General features: G+C 34.2%; 1 protein-coding gene across 11 annotated transcripts in view; it reads left to right on the forward strand.

The window, feature by feature from the left end:
• Nucleotides 1-21,257, forward strand: part of KCNMA1 (potassium calcium-activated channel subfamily M alpha 1) — a 526,570-nt gene that overhangs the window by 353,687 nt on the left and 151,626 nt on the right. For 10 of the 11 annotated variants that reach the window (XM_075154402.1, XM_075154386.1, XM_075154389.1 and 7 more), the window contains exons 10-13: nucleotides 14,728-14,838; nucleotides 16,723-16,828; nucleotides 18,272-18,354; nucleotides 20,683-20,752. In XM_075154402.1, coding sequence (XP_075010503.1) covers nucleotides 14,728-14,838; nucleotides 16,723-16,828; nucleotides 18,272-18,354; nucleotides 20,683-20,752 — 370 coding nt within the window. Of the gene's footprint in view, nucleotides 1-14,727; nucleotides 14,839-16,722; nucleotides 16,829-18,271; nucleotides 18,355-20,682; nucleotides 20,753-21,257 lie in introns of those variants that run through there. The other variant, XM_075154397.1, reaches the window with a different exon arrangement.

Genomic DNA, 21,257 nt, shown 5'->3' on the forward strand with positions numbered 1-21,257 from the left:
GAAAGTCTGCTTGTTTTCTTGACCCAAGTTAAAACCAGCTCTTTCTGGCATTCCCAGCGTCTAGACCTGCTGGGATATAGCCTTTAATGAACTAGATGTACTTGGCAATACAGTAGTTTCTCCTCTATATCACCTTTAGTGTTGCCATCTTTTGTTTCATTATGTATCATTGTGATATTCATTGGTAGAGATATATTTGTCCTAAAAGACTAGTCATATAGAATCCTTTCCACATATCGTAAAGAAGGTACTGCAAGCAATGCATCTAACTAATTGTCCCTCTCTTTACTTTAAGAAGATATGTTTTTTACTTTATTCCTTTCAAATAATCACCCATGCATGATTTCATAAGTATGGATTATGGTTTTATCAAGTTGTTTCTCATCTCTGTGGAGCAGAAAGACAGTAAATGTCCCACAGACCCAATTCTAGAGTACTGTTTTACATCACGGGGTAGATAAAGCAAAGTTTTTTCTTTATAAGAAAAAGTTATAGCTTATACTATTATACTCTATAAGTTATAGCTTATACTATTTTATGTTCAATAATGTTCAAGCAATTAGATGACAAAATTGAAAACTTCAATACTTTCATTTTTTGAGATACCCTCAAATGTCTAAAGTTTTTTTTTTTTTACTGTAAACACTAATGTTGGAAACTTTAATCATAATTCACTTATCCAGATTAACAAAATGCCTTCATTTATTTCTGAGACAGAGTAGTATAATTAATTTCCCAAAATGTTTATTTATGACAGAAGCCTACTCAGTTTCATATTTGTATTCATACTTGGTTTCTCAAAAAGAGAAGTTTTCAAACACAGAACTTACACCTCTGTTTTTGAGGCTCCAAAGGAGTTATAGCAGAGGGGAACATGGTTAAAAACTACTTTACATACAAAGTTTTAGTCTCTCCCCTTCTACATTGTCACTAGTACCCAGCATTGCTCAGATGTTTCTAAATTTGGACCTGATCTTCAGTCAGAACCCTACATCCTGAAAAGCTCAACTCCAGATTACAGGCTTCTGCTAGCTTTGGGGCGTGCTTAATTTTACTTTTTCACCTTTTCTTTTTGTCTTTATTTATATGCACTATCTGTTTTTAGCTCACTCTGTTGTCAGTGCTTTCTCTGCTGATCTCTACTGCCCATATAACTTTTCGTTTGAAACTCAGCTCTGTCATCAGCATACAAACTGTTCCATTTACTTTATGCATTGTTTTCTGGTTCAATTATTAATTACTAAGTAGTTTAAAGTCGTCCGTTGCTCATGTGTGTCTTTCATCGGAGAATCTAAGCTTGGGAACTGCACAGTAAAAAGCCATTAACACCCCTTGTTTGATGTTGCTTTTGCAGTCAGTAGAACAAGATTGATGAAATGTTATGTTTGGCCAAATTTTAAGTTTTCATTTGAAATTCAGTGTTGAGAGAATGGATTGTCAGAACCAATAAGTTTTCCTTTGCTTGGAATATGGGCATGTGGTAGTAATTAGCAATATAAGGTCTTTAGTTGAGCAACCAAGCATAGATTCTGGCAGCAAACATAATGAGAAACTACAGTTGTTCTATTCCTAATGTGAAAAAGTTTCTAGATAAAATCAAATGCATGTACAAAATGAAAGCAGCTAGATTTTGTTAAAAGATGTAGTTTCAGCTCTTAAAATAGCAAATGTGTATACTTTTTAACTTTCTCCAAAATAGATAAATACATGGAATCTGCTTTGTAGCATTTATATATATGTTTATACATGTTGCCTCGTGAACTATGTCTGTGGAATAACATGCTTCCATATGATTATTAAACATTTAGGTGGGAAGTTAAAATTAACATATGATTATGTATGTTTTGAGGATTGCACTACATCACTTTAATACTAAGGAGAGCCTTGCTGTAGAATTTTAACTATTGAAGCAGCTAGAATGTATGCATAAAAATTATTTCTACAAGCTCCACTTACTAAAGAAGAGAAACAACCAACACACCAGCAAGTTTGATCCCACATTTCATTTTGCTTTTCAGTCAATAAAGTCCCCAAAGGACTCATAAACTATATAGGAATCATTTTGCACAATAAAGAGGCTTACTTCTCTCTTAGATGAGACACATACATACAGAGTTTGGAAACAGAAGTAGTTTGTAGGCAGTATGCAATTATCACTGGTTAAATTTAGTAGATATTAGGTAGTTTTGTTACACAAGTCCATGGGGAATTTTAAATTTAATTTATAATCTCTGCTTTGTGATATAGTCCTTTAATGAGACTTCTAAGGTCTCATAGAACACAAAGCAGGAATTTTACTATAGTCTTTGATTGAAGTTTCACCTGTTAAATAAACAACAGTACTCACTGTTGCATATATACCAAAATGCATACCAATATATTTATACAAAATGTGACTGAGACCAAACATACACATTTAATGACAAGTAGGGTAATGACTTTGGCACAATTACAACCTAGTGCAAAAAAAATTAAGAAGTTACTAAAAAAGGTAACAATCCTTGTCTTGAATTTCAGATTTGTAAGGAATGAGATCTGCTCTGTAGGTAATGAGATTACTGCTAAACAGCTGTTTTGCTACTGTTTACAAATTAGCTCATCAGAAGACTCTAATGTTTTTACTGTGTACCCTAATACAACAGAATCAGATGGTCAGTAGACAAGAAAAAACTGGCCTTCTTAGTTTAGTTATACTCAGAACAAACAAACAATTGCTTCTTGCTATAGTCTCTACTAAATACAAACGATACAGAGAAAACCAGACTCTAGTTACAAAGACAGAAAATAGGTGATAATAAATATATATCTATATATTTAAAAAAATAAGATGTAACTGGGAAATAAAATTCAGGCATAAGAAGCAGTCAGAACTGTAAAAAATATTATTTTCTAATACTGCTAAGAGGTATCTTAGGATAACAGTGATGTGGCTTCCAGTATTTTCCACATTGAGTCCTACGTAGTTTTTCTGTTCTTTTACATGAGCAATTCAGTCACTACTGTTTGTGCTTCCTGTGCTTTTCCCTGGATGAATTCTGTAATACGTGATTTTACGTTTTGGGAAATACTTTTTGTAAGGCAGGTATATTACATAGTATTATTTACATGTTAGCCAATGTTCTGCTGATTTCTGTAGAAGTAGGTAACAACGTAATTTACTTTCTCTGTAGAGCAGTTGGCATATTTTTATTATTAATAGACTAGTAACTACCTGACAGAGTTTTTGTGAGATTTAATGGAGTCAAGTTTATGCTTTCTGAAGATGAGAAATGCTTTTAGAATGCAAAGTAGACAAATATTTAATGAAGGTTAACTCTTAATTAATTGCTTCATCACCAAGCATTATGTCGTCACGCTGAAAAATATCTGCAACATTATATAGGTCATATCTGTTGCAAATGAGTGGTTTAGAGGCCGCTCAAAGAATCACTGTTGAAATTATTAGCAGAAAGTGATTTTAATAGAAATTTATAAAGCGCAACTTAACAGAGTTCGATGGCAAGGTCCACTCTTTCACTTACTACACGGATGAAGCATACAAAGCAAAAGAGTATGGGAAGCTGAAAAGTCTTTGGCTAGTGTAAACACTACTTAGCAACAACTAAAACATCAGCATGTTATCAACATTATTCTCATACTAAATCCAAAACACAGCACTACACCAGCTATTAGCGAGAAAATTAACTCTATCCCAGCTGAAACCAGGGTACAGTGTTAGAATTGAGTTGGAATGATTTATACAGAGGCTGAGGACGAAAAGGTTAAGGGAGACCCTCCTGTTGAGTCATGAGGTTCAGAGAAGACTCAGCTGGATCTAATCTTAGTCTCAGATTTGGACAACGGTTTATGTCTGATACAAAAGGGTAAGGAGACCCTCCCGTTGAGTCACGAGATTCAGAGTAGACCTGGCTAGATTTACCCCTAGTCCCAGACTTGGTCAACGGTATATGTCTAAGAGATTATATGTGTTTAGCAGCAGTCTAAGGTTCATTCACAATCTTAAGATAGATCATAAGATTTTAGCAGACTATATTTGCTAGCAGATACTTCCGTCAATACATACACATGCACACGGAGGCAAAGATAGATAAATATACAAAAATATACCTGTTCAAAATCCCCCTCGAGTTCAGTGAAATACTCACGTAAAATGTCTTGGCATTTCTCAACGGGCGAAGAGTTGAGCCTCGAGGAGTATTGCAGCCCAGGTCCTGTGCCGGCCAGCGACGGTCCTCTGAATATCGCAGACTCGAGAGTTTGCAAACTCTGAGGAGCATCCATCTCAGAGGGAGATTCTGGGCGCAACCCGCTGTGGTCTCACTTGGGACCGCTGTTTATAGGGTCGCAAGATGATTGACTTTAGTCATCTGTAAATTTCCATCCTGGCCACAGTCTGAGGCAGTAGTGACTAAAATTCTTAAGGTTTCGGTGTTGTTACAGTTGAGCTACAACTCGGATAAGATGGTGCCTGGGCCAGGCAGTGGGAGTATGTTCCCAGCCTCAGCCATGCAAAGTTTCTGATATGATCAAGGAGCACTCAACCGTCAGATTCAGTACACCAAGGCCGAGGTTTCATGGGAATTTCTGAGATCAACGAGTGGCCCGGGAGAAGCGGGGGAATGCACCACCACAATATCTCACTAAAACATTGTGACACTTGCTAGATCACTAAGAAATAACTAATTAAAGCATATACTTGAAAGAAGTTATATTCAGGTAATTTCATAAAGTAAATTAGTGACAAACTAGTATCATGATGAACAGATAAAGTATTTTGTAATGACAAAATACTGGATACAAATACTGGAAATAAAAGCTAGATATAACATGTAGTTGGGTGGAGAAGGAAAAAATCTGACCTTTTATTACAGTATTATAAAAAGTCTATAGATTAGACTTTAGATTAGAAAATAATGTATAGTTTTATATATATAAGCAGGGGAAGTTTTATGCTTTTTTGTTTGTTTGACATTTTTTTCATCAGTTACAAACTGAAATGGTATACAGTTCGAGTATTAATGATATTTCCTCTATTTTTCTTAATAATTTTGAGACCAGCAGCTGGTTCCCTACACCCTATCTCCATTTAGCTCTTTTCTTTTTAAGGGTTTCGATTTGACTTACTCTGTTTAGGCTCCTTCTGTAATCTATCTGTAGAACTCATGATCAAGGGATCATTTTAAAGTGATATTTTCAAAGTGAAGTACCATAGAAGGATGAAAAGGTATCTGCTACTCTATCACCATAGCTGATAAACTATTGTTTTTAGAACGTAGCAATAAGCCTACAGGTTAATTCATGCATGCATACCTCTGGAAGGCTGGAACAGTCAGTGATCACATTGGCTTTGGATGATTTTCTGAAGTGCTCCAACTAACCTCTTAACTATAAAGTTCAGGGGTTTTGTTCAGGAAATTCTTGGTTTGGGATAAGTAGAATTCTGATGTTGCACTCTTTTTTGATATTTGGAACTTACACATTCAGTCCTAGCCAAAATAGAACTTACAAGATCATCTCTGTTACTTCTTTTAAGCCAAAAAAAAAAAAAAAAAAAAAAGGTTTATTTATAATGTTCATATTACTCGGGTCTGGTCTGAGATTTGGCTAAAGATCCAGATTTGTTTTACCTCTACTAATTTAGAATTAACCTTTTATTCTGCATTTACTAGTTTACTTGAGAATCAAGATTGTCCTTATTCAGTTGTTTCATTTCTGTATTCATGTGTTCATATGATCAGACTGGATTTTAATTCTGTGAAATAGTTTCTAGTTGAAGACATTAGCTTATTGTAAATCAGCCTGCCCAAAGCTCTAGAAAGCATATGGAAAGAACATTTGCAAACTGATGGACTGAAAAAGAGACTGGGTAACTTAATGATTTTTTTCAGTCTTTCCTTTACATTGAATTATTGACTTTTAATTCCATGGACTAAATTCTTTTTGCCTTTTTCATGTGAAACTGCTATCAAATCCAATGGAAACTCTTTATGAGGGCAGCAAGCAGAACACAGCTTCACATGAATAGATATTGGCAGAGAGAGGGATTATTATTATTTTATACACATGTATGTGTATATATAAACTGCTTGTCTTGTCCTAATAGTAAATATTTATGCTAAACTTCGTTAAATTTTCAAAGATTTTTAAAAAAAAGATCCAGAGGCATTACTGTAGTTAATATATAAGATTAAAAATTGTATTTTAATGAAATCACAGTTCTTTACTGTATAAGCTATTAAAACCTCTTCATTCTCTTCTCTCATGATCTGCTCTGCTTCCCAGAGGTTTCTTCAGATTTCTTAAATTTACAAGCCATAAATTAGCAAATCATCAACATATCAACAGGAAGAATCATATGTTAGAGATTCCTTCCAGAAGGAAACATGGGATCCAATAACTAAACTTCACAAAGAAAAATAAAAACTGTAGACAGATAGATATGGTAAACAGAAAGACAAACAGATAATTTAAGTTGACAGGCCACCTTGGACTCATTAGACATTTGAATTTGATTAAAAATTAGAAAAAAAAAATTAAGGCTTATCCAAATACTTTGGCAAAGGTCCATTTACTGCAGTAATGAGAGGCATAGCTCCAAAGAAAGTGACATTAGATTATTATATTAAATGATTTGATACAATATGTAAGAGATTATTTTCCAGTGGGATGAGAATGTAATAAGAGAATGTGACATGGATTGCATTATGATCCCCAGGGGTGTCTCTATTTCCCATCTGCTAGCCATTCTTCTAATCCCACTGTTTCAAATGAAGTCTCACTTAGTGATAAAGAAAATCTGATGAGTGTTAAATAGACTGACAGATAGAACTAATAGGACAAACCTTTTTTTTTTTTCAATTTTGCATGCTTATTAAACTATATCCATTCTTATGAAAGCAAGAAAGGAAATGTGGGAAGTGACATAAAACAATATTGTGACTTAAAAAATTGTGTATTCTAGGTTTCAAATCACGTTCTGTTCCTACAATAACAGCACTAATTTTATATATCTGGTTAAAAAAGGTAAAAAATTCAACTTTTCATTCTATCTGCCTAAACTTTAAAAAAACTTTTGGGTTTGACATCAAAATAGCAGTTGTTGCTGTCCAAATTTTGACCCAAGAAAGACTGAATCTGATTTATAAATCTGCTGATCTACCATATTCTACAAAATATACAGACCATGACTTTAAGTGTGGACATTCCAGGGAGTGCAATGTGAGATGGCAGAAGTGATGAATTGATCAGCAAGTTTTAGTGAATTATGACTTTTTGTTTTCACTCAGGTTCTGTTGCAGAAAATTAGTCATGACATTTTGGGGTGATTTCTATGGAAAGAAATGCATTGGCTCTAGTCCTGAATGAAATGCTCAAAAATCTTAAAGCATTTGCTAACTCCTGCATTGCTTACAAAGGATTTGATTATTTTTGACTTACTGATCATTTAAAAAATGCGTAAGGCAATTTGAAAATGGGAAATGGTGGGAACGTAGAAAACAATTTATTTAAGGGAAAATATTTTCAATTGATTTCAAAAGTAATAACAGAGTGTCTTGTGCGTGTGTTATCTGCTGCACAAAATAGTACGAGAAGGAAGCCCAGGGTTTGGAGGGATTAGAATAGTAGATTAAGGTCTGTTTGCAACTGAGGTGCTAATGTTGGAGATGTAGTTAACTCCTGCATTTTACTGTAAGCTTTCTAGTATGGACTTCTTGTGCATGCTGTAGCATTTAACAGTTTTTATTTCTATTTATACTAAATTACTTACTTATTTCTTATGGTGATATATTTGTGTTGTGTCTAAATGTTGTGGTATTTTTTATGAAATACTGTAGATAATATTACCATCAAGACTGAATGAAAGGATGAATATTCATCCTTTACTTAAAGCTACAGTGGAAGCTTCTTAACTAATCCAGTCCCTGGAAGAAACAAATCTCTGTGCTTTTCTTCTTATTATTGCAGTTTCAGAGGTATGCATCAAGCAAAGAATATTAACTTTTATTTCTTAACTTGCTTTATAGACAAGCTTTGTGCAATTCCTTAGATCATAAAAATGTAAGATAAACTCATTTAGCTGTAACTGAGCAAGGAAGTTGAAATAAACAAAGCAGCTCGCAGTGAATCACTTATGGTAGCATGCTATTGCAAACAGATTTAGATGCAAGCTCTAATATGCCGTTTAAACAAATGACTGTGCTATTTATCCAGGATTAAAGTATCTGAAATGCACTCTATCGGCCTGTTCTCTAGTAGAAATCTCACTTAGGTGGGCATAAAATATTTGAAGACCTGTATAAGTGAATTCCTCTGTACTATTTCTATGCGCTTCAGAAACAATTTCTAATGTTTAAAGATTGCCAGTGACACACCACCAATATTCACTGAGCAAGATTGAAACCTGGATTTGTATAAGTGCACTTGATAGTTTCATAGCTGTAATAATTCACAACTGATTAGGGTCTTGTGTGTGACACTATGTTTGTCACACATTACCAATTTTATGTTTAAGAGAATTTGAAACTATTCCTTCTTGATTCTTGATTTTACGTACTTACATTGGTCACAAAGTAAATTAATATCTGCATCAGAGGTAACTTTCAAATGCCTGACATTAATGATTTCCCATTTATGTTAATCTGATGTATAATCCAGTGCTGTACACCACATAATGAATGTAGCTCTTTGAGCATTTTCTGGTATTAACTAATTCCTTTTTCTTTACTCACAATATAAGAGAGTTTCCAAAGAGCGTGGAACCTGTTGGAAAGAACAGATAGTTTCTGTCAGAATTAATCACAGCAGCTTCAGTACAGGCTGCATGAGTTCACGCTGGTTCCTAAATAGTTGGCAGCTGAAGCTATCAGGTCCAATTTACAGAAATTAAAGGTACCTCAGACATGTTCTCACTGCAATCACATTTCCAGTCATATTCTTTTATACATTCAATGTTGATACATATTTGAAAGTCAGTGCTTTTGGCTTCTCCGTAACTTCAACAGTTTCAAAATTTTTAATCCTTCAGGAGTAGAGAGAATAATGAAAACCTACTTTCTAACAAACGGTTGAATGAGAACAAATGTTAAAATAAAGTTGCCAGGATGTTACACACTTGACAGACAATTTGTTATATCCTTGAATATTTTTGATTCGTCTCCTTTGTACTAGAAGATTTCTAGAGCATGATTTGAGAATCAGAGTGAGAGAGTAGCTTACACTTGAATTTTAAAAAAAAATCATGTCTTGATTTCAGAGTATTTTATGTTCTGTCTTCACAGATATGAATGACTGAGGCAAAAAGGCAATTTTGGGAGTAACACTTTTTAGTTTCATACCTGCTAGAGTTATTTTTTAAAAACCAACCTGGTGTGTCCTTTCTAGATGAGTTGTTCTCAGTCTTTGCTTTTGTCATATATGCAATACACAGGCAAGTTTTTTTAATGGTTAAAATATTATAACATGTTGTTCTAGTTCACTATATACATTGGCTAAATAAGTGGTCCTTAGAGGACCATCCTTGGGTTCACATCTTCTGTGAAAAAAGAGAAAAACATGAAACCATGACTGTACAGCACCTATTAGTCTATCTGTATTAATCTGAGAGGGGACTTTATATTAAAATAAGTGTTTAACCGAATAAGAGAGAGACACATAAGCGCATGCATAAAGTTTTCACTTAATTGAACTGAATTAATAGAATCTTGAGTAATGTTGGGTTAAATCATAAAAAGCACAAGCAGCTAGAAATGTATTGTCACAAGCAGCTAGAAATGTATTGTGAACTGGTATATTTAAAGAATGCATACCACTAATAGATAAACAAGAAGACCATATGTACAGACCCTTATTGTACAGACTCTTATTGACTTTTCTCAATAAGAAAAAGTGAGTGAGACCCATCCTTTGTTGAAGAAAACCAGTTAGACTTTACAAGAACCTGTTTACTTCAACCACAGCAGCCTGCTACTGGTATACAAAGAAAGAATTTAGATGGTTGATAGATGAAGGCATGATCAGAACACTAAACAGAAAGACCATAAAGAGATTTAGCATATGTATTTGATATAAATATTATAGTTTTATAGAGACATCTAGATCAATATGCGCCACACTTCATTTAGTTACTTGACAAGTGAACACCATGTATTCAGCTGAATGCTGAACAGAATTTTGTATTTATTATCTTTGATTTATTATGACAGACTAGTTAGAGTGAGTTTTTTCAAGTTCTTTATACTTGTTCCAATAAAATGGATATAATTTCTTTCAAAATAAACAGGCAAAAGATTTGCCTTTCATATTGTGTCCTCTGAAGGAAGAATCATGCAAAGATCCTTTTTGAAGAATCCTATTCACAGTGGATCTGTTTTCATTTACAGTGCTATTTACATGGATTAAGTGTATGTTCTCAATTATCTCATGTCAGAATTCTAGATGGTTTAGCTTTTGCTTTTTTCATTTTTTTCTTCCTGAAACTGTTTGTATCTGTGGTAGCTTTGGACCTTTTATCACCATTTTTGTTTACTTTATAAGAAGGTAGTGTATTTTTAGCAAATGTATCATTATGTCAATACTTGAGTGGAAAAAAAGAGAATTTCAACTGTATAGAATTACCGTTGAAATCAACTGTGTATAACTGTACTAATTTTTCATATTTGGTCACTGTAATTACTTTTGAGAATGATAATTACATATGGGAGAGAATGGATTAGTCTGGCTTTATTGGTTGATAGAATATGGCTCTTGATAAGCTTTTGATTCTCTGTAAAAGAGTCTTTTTGCAGCATGACAATCGTGTAATATGGATTTCCATTAGTATATTAAACCAGTTGCACCTCTGATACATGATACCATTGACAACTATTACTTAACAGAAAACCTTAGTCCTCCTGAATATTTATCAGCAATAAAAATGTCTAAATTCCTGAATCGTGGTTTTCAGTATTGTAAGGGAATTTCTAAATTTTGTTTTTAAGGAACAAAAAAAAAAAAATTGGAAATTGTAATAATTTAGCTGAATACTGTATTACTTTTGAGGTTTTTCATAAGCAAAAGCTTAATGCAGAGGTTATTGACCCAAAATTATTAATACAATATTTTCCTACCAACCAACTCTAGCTGAAAGCAAAAGATATCCAATATGTTGGCTTTACTTAAACTCTTGGTGCGTGGAAAAAAATGGGTAGTACATGGGAAGGGAATGGTTGTTGGAACAAACAGAGGAAGTTATAAATCTTCAAATCATACACAGGACAGATTGGAACAATATAAGCTCTCCAAGTTTTCTTAAATAATGTACCTAATAACTCTCTCTGGGCAAGTAGGAAATCTGTTTTCAATTTCTTCTACTTCTAAGCAAAAATATAATTTAAGTTAAAAGGAGATTTTTTTTTTTTTTTTGTGGTGGGAGTTTTCAACCAAAAATTAATGCAAGTATCTCATCAGAAAATATTGTTTGAAAACCAGGAGTTTCTGTTGCAATCACTGCACAGGACATTGTCTTGCACTATGTAAGAACAGCAAAGAGGAGAATAGATCATGTCCAGCCCCAAATCAGAGTGCTAAATGAAACCATGATGCAGATGCCTTCTGACACTTTCAAAAGAATCAGCCCTGATGCTCAAATGCAAGAGTATATGACAGCTAAATGTTTTATTTTCACTGGATCAGATTGCTATGAAACCCTACTGAATGAGAATCATAACAGGATTGAATTATTGTACCAAATGCATCTGCTTTTAGCAGGAGGTTTTTGGAGTAGATAACCTCTGGAGGTCTCTTCCAAACTGAATTATCTTGTAATCTTATGATCCTATGAAAATTTCTTCTGCAATAGAGTAATTTGAATTGCACACGCTATCTGGCTTGTAGTTTTTCTCTTCAGATTACCCATATTTTTAAAATGTGGACTCTAATCAATGACAGAAAAGAACCCATATGAAGTGAAATTACTCCCAGGAACGGAGTAAATTTTCTGCACAGGAATGCAGTGTAGCACAAGAGCATTCAGGAAGAGACTCTGCTAAAGGTAACAGCACAGGGTCTGTACAGAGCAGTTGTCTACAAGAAGAAATTATTTCTATTATTAAAAATAATGTATCAACTATGCAAATGGAAAGTTCAATTTCTTAATTAGTAATAGATGGAAACATTTGAAGAAAATAATACCCATAGTTTAAAATTAGTCATCTTAGAAAACGTGTACAGACAGTATAGGGAATACAGATGAATATTTTTAGCTGCTATTTATCATTTTCTTGGGCCTTTGTGGTTTTTGATGCTAGATGGGTTTACGCTCAGGAAAAGTGCTGAATACCACTAGACAGCTAGAACTTCCCAATATGTTAGTGTAATGTAGTATATCAAACACAGTCTGTTCAGAATTTGGATCTAGTAAACTACTCAGGTTTAAACATCTCTTCAGAATCTGAACTTTCTTGAGGTTTTCCAATTACATTGATATATTGGATGGAGATTCATCCATTTGGTGGGGAGTGAATCTTAGTGCTTGAAATCATATTTTACCCTTCTGTGTTGAAGGTTGTTATCCTGACCTAACTGTGAGTGCAATAACACATGCAGACATAGTGCTGGCAGCTCAGGCAATTGACCACCAGGGAAACTGAGGAAGATTGCTTCTGAAGGGGGGAATATAGGCATGGGTTTATCCAGTACAGAGGCTGCTGCAAACTCTGCCAAGCTGCAAAGATCCCAGAGGAAACCTCTTAAGGACACCTTGCACCAAAAAAGGATGAGCTAATATGTTTTATGTCTTGTTTTCTGATATTGTGTTTACCACCTCATAAAACAGGAAAGCTTTAACTCAGGGATTTTTGTAGTTTTAAGTGTTTATGGTCTGAGAACTCAGTGCTCTGTACACCTACTGCACCAAAAACTTAAGTGAAAATTGAGCAAAATCTTACTGAAGCCAAAGCAGACACTCTGGGTAGCTAGTTTAGCAATAAAAATTCATAGTATTGAGTCTTAGGTTAAATACAAAACAGCACGATCAGACTCTCATATAAACATATATTCCTTGCCTGTTAAAAAGAATGAAACCATTGAAGTTTTTGACTACTGCTATTTCTAAAATTATATCCGAGTCCTGGGGATGTCACTAAGAACTCATGCAAAAGGAGTGTTTGAGTTTGTCATATTTCTAAATAAAGCTTTAAAATTCTGTGCTACGCTAGTTATAAAAGTGGTAATAGTAGAACAATACAAGGTGTGCTGGACTGGTATAACAGTTCATTGTGTTTTGCTTTTCTAGTGACCATCTGAACTACTGCAAAAGTAACAGCACGTGATAGTGATATTATTCACTGTGTGATGCATATTACTGGTTTATTCTTTGTTCTGCATAATTATCCCTTTTCCAATGAGTTCTATGCACTTTTCACACATTTCATCAAGCATCAAATTATGAAGCTAGAACAGATTCCTATAATAGCCCATTACATAAGTATTCATTTCTGCTACCTATTATTTGTTGTTTCCAGCCAATGAGGTTTCTGCATTACTGAGTTTTCAACAGAACATTTATGAAGTAGATGAGACTTGGATGGTCTGCTTCTCACCCTTGGAATTACTTTGCTTCACATTTGGCAGTTCATGTGCCAAATAAGTTTGTGAAATTGTGTGTTTGTAGTGTTTGTGCATAAACTATATGACTGTGATGAAGTTGACTTTCTGTTAGTTCAGGAATTGTATCTATACCACCTTGTCCCTCTTCCTGACTTCTGTGAGCAATGTGGTAATTGGAAGTGTTAGCAATAGGCATATCAAAATCACCGCCTGTCTTAAATCCATGACAGTAATGGAAGCTGGGGTTGAGTTTATTCCATGAAGGAAATTGTGAGACATTGTAGGATATTCTAATCATTCTAAGGGTTTTTGGACTTTGCTTTACAATAATAAAGGAGTAAAGATCCCTTAAATGGGGAAGAGTGCAATTTCCTAGACCTTTTCTTCAGCCTCTCAGAATTTAAGATGTCGAGTTCAAGAATATGTATATAGGTATATATTGTGCTTCATCTTACATGGTCAGATACATCTATTAATGGAAACGTGAAGCAGTAGAAACCTTTGGGACATCGCAGTCTTTGCAAACTTTGATTTTTCTAAGCAATCTATTGCAATGGTGCAATAAATAATGATTTCTTATTGTAAAGTACTCTCCTTGTAGGAGTGATGGTAGGACAAAGATTTCTTTTTTAATGCTTAAGGCCTATAATTGGCAAGCTGTGCACTGCCTTCATTCCATAAGTATCTGCTTTCAACCATGGAAAAATATTGAATCATTTTAGGGAGATTTGCTGTCTTTTAATGTCCTAAACCAAAAATTTAAACAGTAAATCCAAGTAGAGGAGGTTAAGAAGTGGAGAAAGGTGTGTAAAATAAAGAAATATGACTTTGAAAGGGACTGGTTAATACAGAGTATAAACATATATATAAATGATGCCACTTACTGTTAAATGTGTAATACAACTTGGCCAAATGGTTTGTTAATATTAGTCTTTGCAAGTGAGAGTGTATATGTATTTGCAATTGCAAAGCACCTTTTGGAACGGATGTTTTTCTTCCTGACTTCATGGAATAGGATCTAGAGAAACATCAAGAAGAGACTAATACTCTTTTTTTGGCCAATAAATTATAATTTTCTTCTTTGCTTTCTTGCTTTTTTGTTTTATCTTCTTTGCAAGATTAACTCTGATTTTTCTGTAACAGGCACATAGTTGTCTGTGGTCACATAACACTTGAAAGTGTGTCCAACTTCCTGAAGGACTTCCTGCACAAGGATAGGGATGATGTCAACGTAGAAATTGTCTTTCTGCATAAGTAAGTAATCTTTCAAGATTAGTCTTATCGTCTGTTACTAAAACTCATTAAATTGGGCTGTATCTTTTTTGAGATCTTTCAAGCTCCAAATAACCATAAAATTAATGTTTGCAATTACTTTTGTTAACAATGTATTTTGAAAAAAAGTTGTTTTCTGCAATGGTTTTATAACCCATTGCTAAGTATAGGTGTTTCAAGCAGACTTCAGACCCAATCACATCAATCGTGAGGTAGATAGCTAAACGCATAGTTGAAGTGGGAATGGAATTATGAAATAAAAAATACTGAAATATTAGTGGCAAATATTTCTAGTGAAACTACCAAAATTGGTAAAATCAGTAAAATTGGTGAAAAATACCGTATGTCATATGAACTTATGCTGTCTGAAAACACATTTTCACCTTTATTTCACTAGGAACAAACGCTTATTTCATATTGCAAACTATTTATAAAAAGAAAAATGTCGCTGCAGATGTAGTTTTAATATAAATGAGATACATTACTTTACAGATATAGTGAAGATAGAAAAGAAATTCTTGGCACAGTGATAATTAGTACTGCTCTTTTACACATATATACATTCCTACACACACATAGTCTCTTGCATTTTTCTGATATGGGATTTGAAAAGGTGTCTTAAGGTGGTCGCTGTTTGTTGCAGGCTCTGCATTACACGTAATACAACATCAAATAGGCGTGCCTATGGGAGAAGCTGCTAGAAATAGCCAAGTGCTAGAGAGAGAGACAGTATGAAAGGTCTTTTCTGCTCTGGAATGGCATCTGTTTAGAAGCGTTGCAAGCTATGAATGAGCAATATTTTTGCATTTAGCAGCAAGTTCCACACTTTTCTTCTTGTCAAAGAAAATGATTAAAAAGTTAAAGAATCATTTATGATGATTCAACAAAGGAAGCTGAAAAACTAAGCATCAGCAGCACTTGCATAATTTTTTTATCTAGTCCTTTCAAATTGAACTAAAGATTATATCCTCAAGTAACTACATTGTTTATTTGCTTGTTTCCCCTCTCTAAGTAATAACAAGAACTGACTGGCAGAGGAAAGCAGAGATCCAGATTTCCACAGTGAAAAAGCATGGTGATAGGAATCAGGAAACTGCATATGCACATGAAAGGAGTTTGGCACCTGGCTACTTGTTTGTGCCTGTACCTTTTTTCTGTACCTTCACAGACAAATGTTTGCATGTATCTGTTTTATTTTCTTATTAAATTTAGTATCTGACATGACAAAGATCATGACTATGTAGCTGTTAAATCCCTTCTGTTTTAATGAGTGGGATCAGAAAAGGTATTTACAAGGTTGGTGCCACATTATATAATACATTGTGATCCTCTTTTTTTTTTGTTTGTTTATGGCAAAATGAAATGAGACAGAAAGTCACAACATAATTATCTTTGTTTTAATTATAGTTCATGCAAGCCAGACGGTCCCTATAGGGTTCCTTTTCTGGCTTTTAGTGATTTTGCATTGAGCTCTCTTATTTGATGCGATCAAATGATTGTCTTACTAGGATGATTGTCTTATTAGACAATTTCTGTGGAGAATGCTCTGTGAGCATGTTTTCAAATGTTTGCACCAATTCTTCTGGATTCATGTCTCTGAGAAACTGACGAATGATGAACGTGCAGTGTAGCACAATGAAGTGGGCCAGAAGCTCTATAGACAGAAGGAAGGAAGTGAAAGCAGTATAGTATTTGTCTTTTAAGTACTGCACGCTCTTTCCGCACCACAGGAAAAGCATCAGCAGAAGTCTGAATACCTAAAATAAATAAATGGGTTGGTTTATAAATGAGGGGCAAAGGAAATGGGGCAGTTACAGAAACTGACTTCTCATTTGCTCTTGTGTTTTCTTTCTCTTCCCAATGCAGTATCTCCCCTAACCTTGAGCTGGAAGCTCTTTTTAAAAGACACTTCACTCAGGTGGAATTTTATCAGGGTTCCGTCCTTAATCCCCATGACCTGGCGAGAGTGAAGGTAACAGCTCTGTTGTTCTGTTCTCCTGCTAATTGACTTTTTTTACAGTACTCATTGCATTATTTGGAAAAAAACAGTAAAGCTCTTCTTCAGGTAACCCCAAAAGATTGTTTTTCCATCTCTATTAGCTTGCCTAATAAATTATTATATCTGTACTTATAAACCTTGTTTTCCCTATATCTTTAAGTGTTCAAAGCTACGGTAACACTGTGACTTAAGATACACTGTCTGCCATTCCATTTAACTTTTTATGAATTTTTCATTGGGGTTTAGTTCAAGAGTCTATTTTACATTAATGTTTGATATAATAGTACATTGTCTTACAGTAATTGCTTAAAATGCTATTGTCTTACCTTCATCAGAATGATTAGAAAATAATTTTTCACCTGTCAAACCCTTTTTCTATTGTCTAGAATCCTGCAAAAAAAAATACAATTTAAAATTTTTGGTTGCTAAAAGGAGATGGTTTTATTGTCTAGAATTCTCTATGGTAAATTATTTTGTACTCTTAAAGCAAAGCATGAAGCTTAAATGAAAAAAAAAAGATAGCAAGCTGTCAGATACAACATTAACTCTTTTATGTTTCTTTTTCTTTCCTTTTTTTTTTTTTTAATGGAATATAAACCGGCTACTTAAGCCAAGAATATTTTAGTGCAATGTTAACACTTTCTGGAGTATTAATCATGTGTTTTGTCCATTTTGGCTGCAGAGATTGCTTAACCTTTTGTAGCCCAACACACACTGTTTCAGTTTATCAGAACAAAATGTTCTAATTATGACTATAAAATTGTGTGTTGGTATTTTGTGTTCTGTATTCCACCCTTTTTTGTGTTGGTATTTTGTTGTATATACTGAAAAATACTTCTGTCATCTGCTTTGAGTTAAATAGAGCTATGGTTTGTGTGAACATAGAGGACCTGTGAACAGATCAGTTCTCCTTCTCATGTATTCTAAAACTGGTGCTCAGATTTTAAATCATCAGTTCAGCCACCTCTTCCTGTCTCTAATAGGAAGGTACTTAAATTCCCAAATGAAGCTGCAGGACTTGTGGGAGCACTGTACTGATATAACAGGAACTTCCTATGGATTTAGGGGTCTCAATTTCAGTATCTGGTTACAAAAGATATGTCCATTAACACCTTCAGGCCTCAGCTGATAGAACGTAAGAGTCAATAATTGAACTACTGACCTAGTCTGAGCATCATAAGCAAGTTTCAGGAAGTTCCTATGTGTATATGAGAGCTGTTATCATCATTCACATTAACTCATGTTAGCCTTGTAACATTTTTGATTAGCAGTACTAAGAACCATTTTTGATTAGCAGTACTAAGAACTGACATTCGCACTCATGATGGCAGTGTTGGATTTCCTAATACTTTATGACGAAAAAAGAGCTGGAAAGAGAGGTTGCTATTTATGTTTGCTTTTTCTTTGGTGTCTCAGATAGAGTCAGCAGATGCGTGCCTAATCCTTGCCAATAAATACTGCGCTGACCCAGATGCTGAAGATGCCTCCAATATTATGAGGTAAACTCATTAGTTTTTAATAGGTTTTTGGTTCTTAACTTTGATTAGCCAACTTCTGGTGTCCAGATAGGCTATAGCCACACACAGCTTTATTGCTGATCTGTTGCACTTAAAGAACATTGTGGGATTTTTTTTAGGGGACAAATTACAAGATTGTCTCAAAAGTTCAAAGATAAGGATACCCTAAATTCCTGCCTAAACTGTTTTAATTTAGCTGCTTTAGAAAGAGTATCTAAGAGACGCTTGGACCACAAGCTTTGGTACTCTTAGTAATTTTGCAGGACCTAGGGTTTAAATATTCATAGCTGAACGCAGTCCCAATAGAAATGAGAGGAAAGGGAACGCAGTTATGTGTTGCAATAATATGTTATGTGCGTACATGTACTGCGTGGGCTGGTATTAACGATGGGACAGAAGGACCCTTAATCACTTCATACTTCATTGCTCCTCGGTATATCTGCTTCTACAAGTAATTACGCTGCTTGGGATAAAGGAAGGTATACACTTCATGACGGTAACAATACAGTGGTCTCCTAGCTCCATCCCCCTTTTTTACATTGAAAACCAAACATTGCTTATTTTGATTGACAAGACACTCACCACGTTAGAGATCACCAGATCTTGTCCTGCTTTCCTCCCTATATTCTCTGAAGGAAGAAGATGAAAGAGTCAGTAAGTATATGGCAGCTAGAATTACAACAAAGCTAAGCCATTCCATTTTTTGTGTTTTGTTTATACAAACCTAGTTTTATTGAGACCAGTCTCTGCTTTTTAAAACTAAAATGTCAATGATTTGTTAAAAATTCTCTAACATAGAATTAGCCACTGTTATGAACCAATTTTACTGGCCTGTCAGATGTTTGCGTGCTGTGAACTGAAGAAAGGGGAGAAATAAAAAAAAAATTAATGAAATTACTCCTCTGGAAGAAGTTCAGTGTGTGCAAGAGATCTGGCTGTCTGTGGAAAGTGCAGGGCTTAAATATGCCTGATTTCATTTTCCAAACATGTTTTTGAGTTTCAGTGCAAGAAACTTTATTTTGACATTAATTGCATAAGTACATTAAAAATATTCCAGGTGCAGATTAGTGCATTCTTAATAGATTTAATACATTTAATGTAATAAAATGCAAAAGTGTTATTTTGAGAGTGGAATTCTCTTGTGTTTTCTCACATTTAAACAAATTTAATTCAACAAAATTGAAAGTTTAATTAAATGATTCAATGAGAAATGGAAAATTAGAAGGAAGACTTGTTTTCTCCTTCCAAGACAGAACGTAAATTACAATCATGCGTACAACTTTTTTTATCTGTTTCATGCTCTAGCTTTGATATGCTTCAAAGCACAAGCCAGAGCAGCAGTTTGCAAGATACTTCCTACAAAACACCAGTGTAAACAGTTACGGCATTCAGAGTCTTATGAGACTGGTGATTCCATAATAGTTCAGATTATTTTTAAGTTTTGATTGTTTTATCTTCTTTTTCTGCCTTTAGTTTGTACATGCAGAACTGATTTTTTTTGGCCTGTTTCTCTCTTTAATTTTGCTCAATGCTTTTTTAATTTTTAAATTGTATGTTCCTCTCTTCATAACACGTTATCAATCCACTCATTTCCCAAACATTTTTCTTTCCAGGCAATTTTAAGCTGTACGCAGTTGAGTATATCTTAGGCTCATTAAATAATTAAGAATGCAGTCAAGCTGCAGATTATGGAAGTAGCCCCATCTTTGATAAATTCAGACTTCAAATATCAGTTTCAATATAGAGCTTTGGAATAATCCATAAAAATTAAGATGAATTTGCATGTAGATTTATGGCAAACAAAATCATATTCAAGGTGTTTAAATATGTTGAATGTCTAGCAACTATAAATAAATAATATGTGGTGGAACAGAAAGAAACAGATTCTTTTCAGACATTTGTTATTGGAAAACTTGATCAATTATGTTGATTCAAAGACACGAAAATAATCACTGAAGGTGACGTAATAATTGCAAGTGTATTATTTGCTTAACAGAATGAGTACAGTAACTGAACAGAGCTGCTAAAACAAGTTTCTCTTTCTGCAAATTCCATAAGAGTAAACCATTCGACTAAATAATTCCTGAAGCTTGATGTTCTCTAGTATTAGCTGATGGTTATTAACTGAATTTGACTAGATGTAAATATTGCATAGGTCTGACTTCAATCGGTATGCTTTACAGCCAGATGAATAAGAGGGTACAGTTTTAATTGTGGGACTTGGCAACACAATAAAGTAAAGGTATTGGGATACATAATCCAAGTATCCCACCAGCTAAAAGTTATTTTGTTTTTTCTTTTATTTTTTAGAGTTATTTCAATAAAGAATTATCATCCGAAGATAAGGATTATCACTCAGATGTTGCAGTATCACAATAAGGTAACGTGGCAACCGATAGTGTCTCTCCCCAGAGTTTTTTGCTACATTGCATTCACTCATACACAATTTTTCTGTCTCCACTAATAGTAAGTATTTTTCTTTCCAACCAAAACTGTCCTAATAATCCTTGTCACGTAATCCAGTTACAAGGTAATTCAGTTTTATTTATGTATGCAAGGCACCTTATCAAAATCCTCTGACATGTATTCATTGCCTAGGGTCTAATTCTCAAAGCTACAGTGTCCATAGTTGCTATTGATTCCAGATGAGCTTTTAACCACTCAAAAGTTTTGCTCATCTTATTACACTAGAGCTACGCAAGATGAATTGGTGACCTCTAGGCAAGTCATTTGAAGTCAGTTCTTTGTGGATACTTAAAAAAAACCAAACAAACCATAGGATTGTTGTCTTATTGGAGATTTATTGTGATTTTGTATTTCTTGCATGACAATTTAGACCTGAAATTGCTAAGTAGCAGGTACAAAATAAATAAAATTAAGTGTTT

Source organism: Calonectris borealis, chromosome 7, assembly GCF_964195595.1.
Source record: "Calonectris borealis chromosome 7, bCalBor7.hap1.2, whole genome shotgun sequence".
NCBI classification, from domain to species: Eukaryota; Metazoa; Chordata; class Aves; order Procellariiformes; family Procellariidae; genus Calonectris; species Calonectris borealis.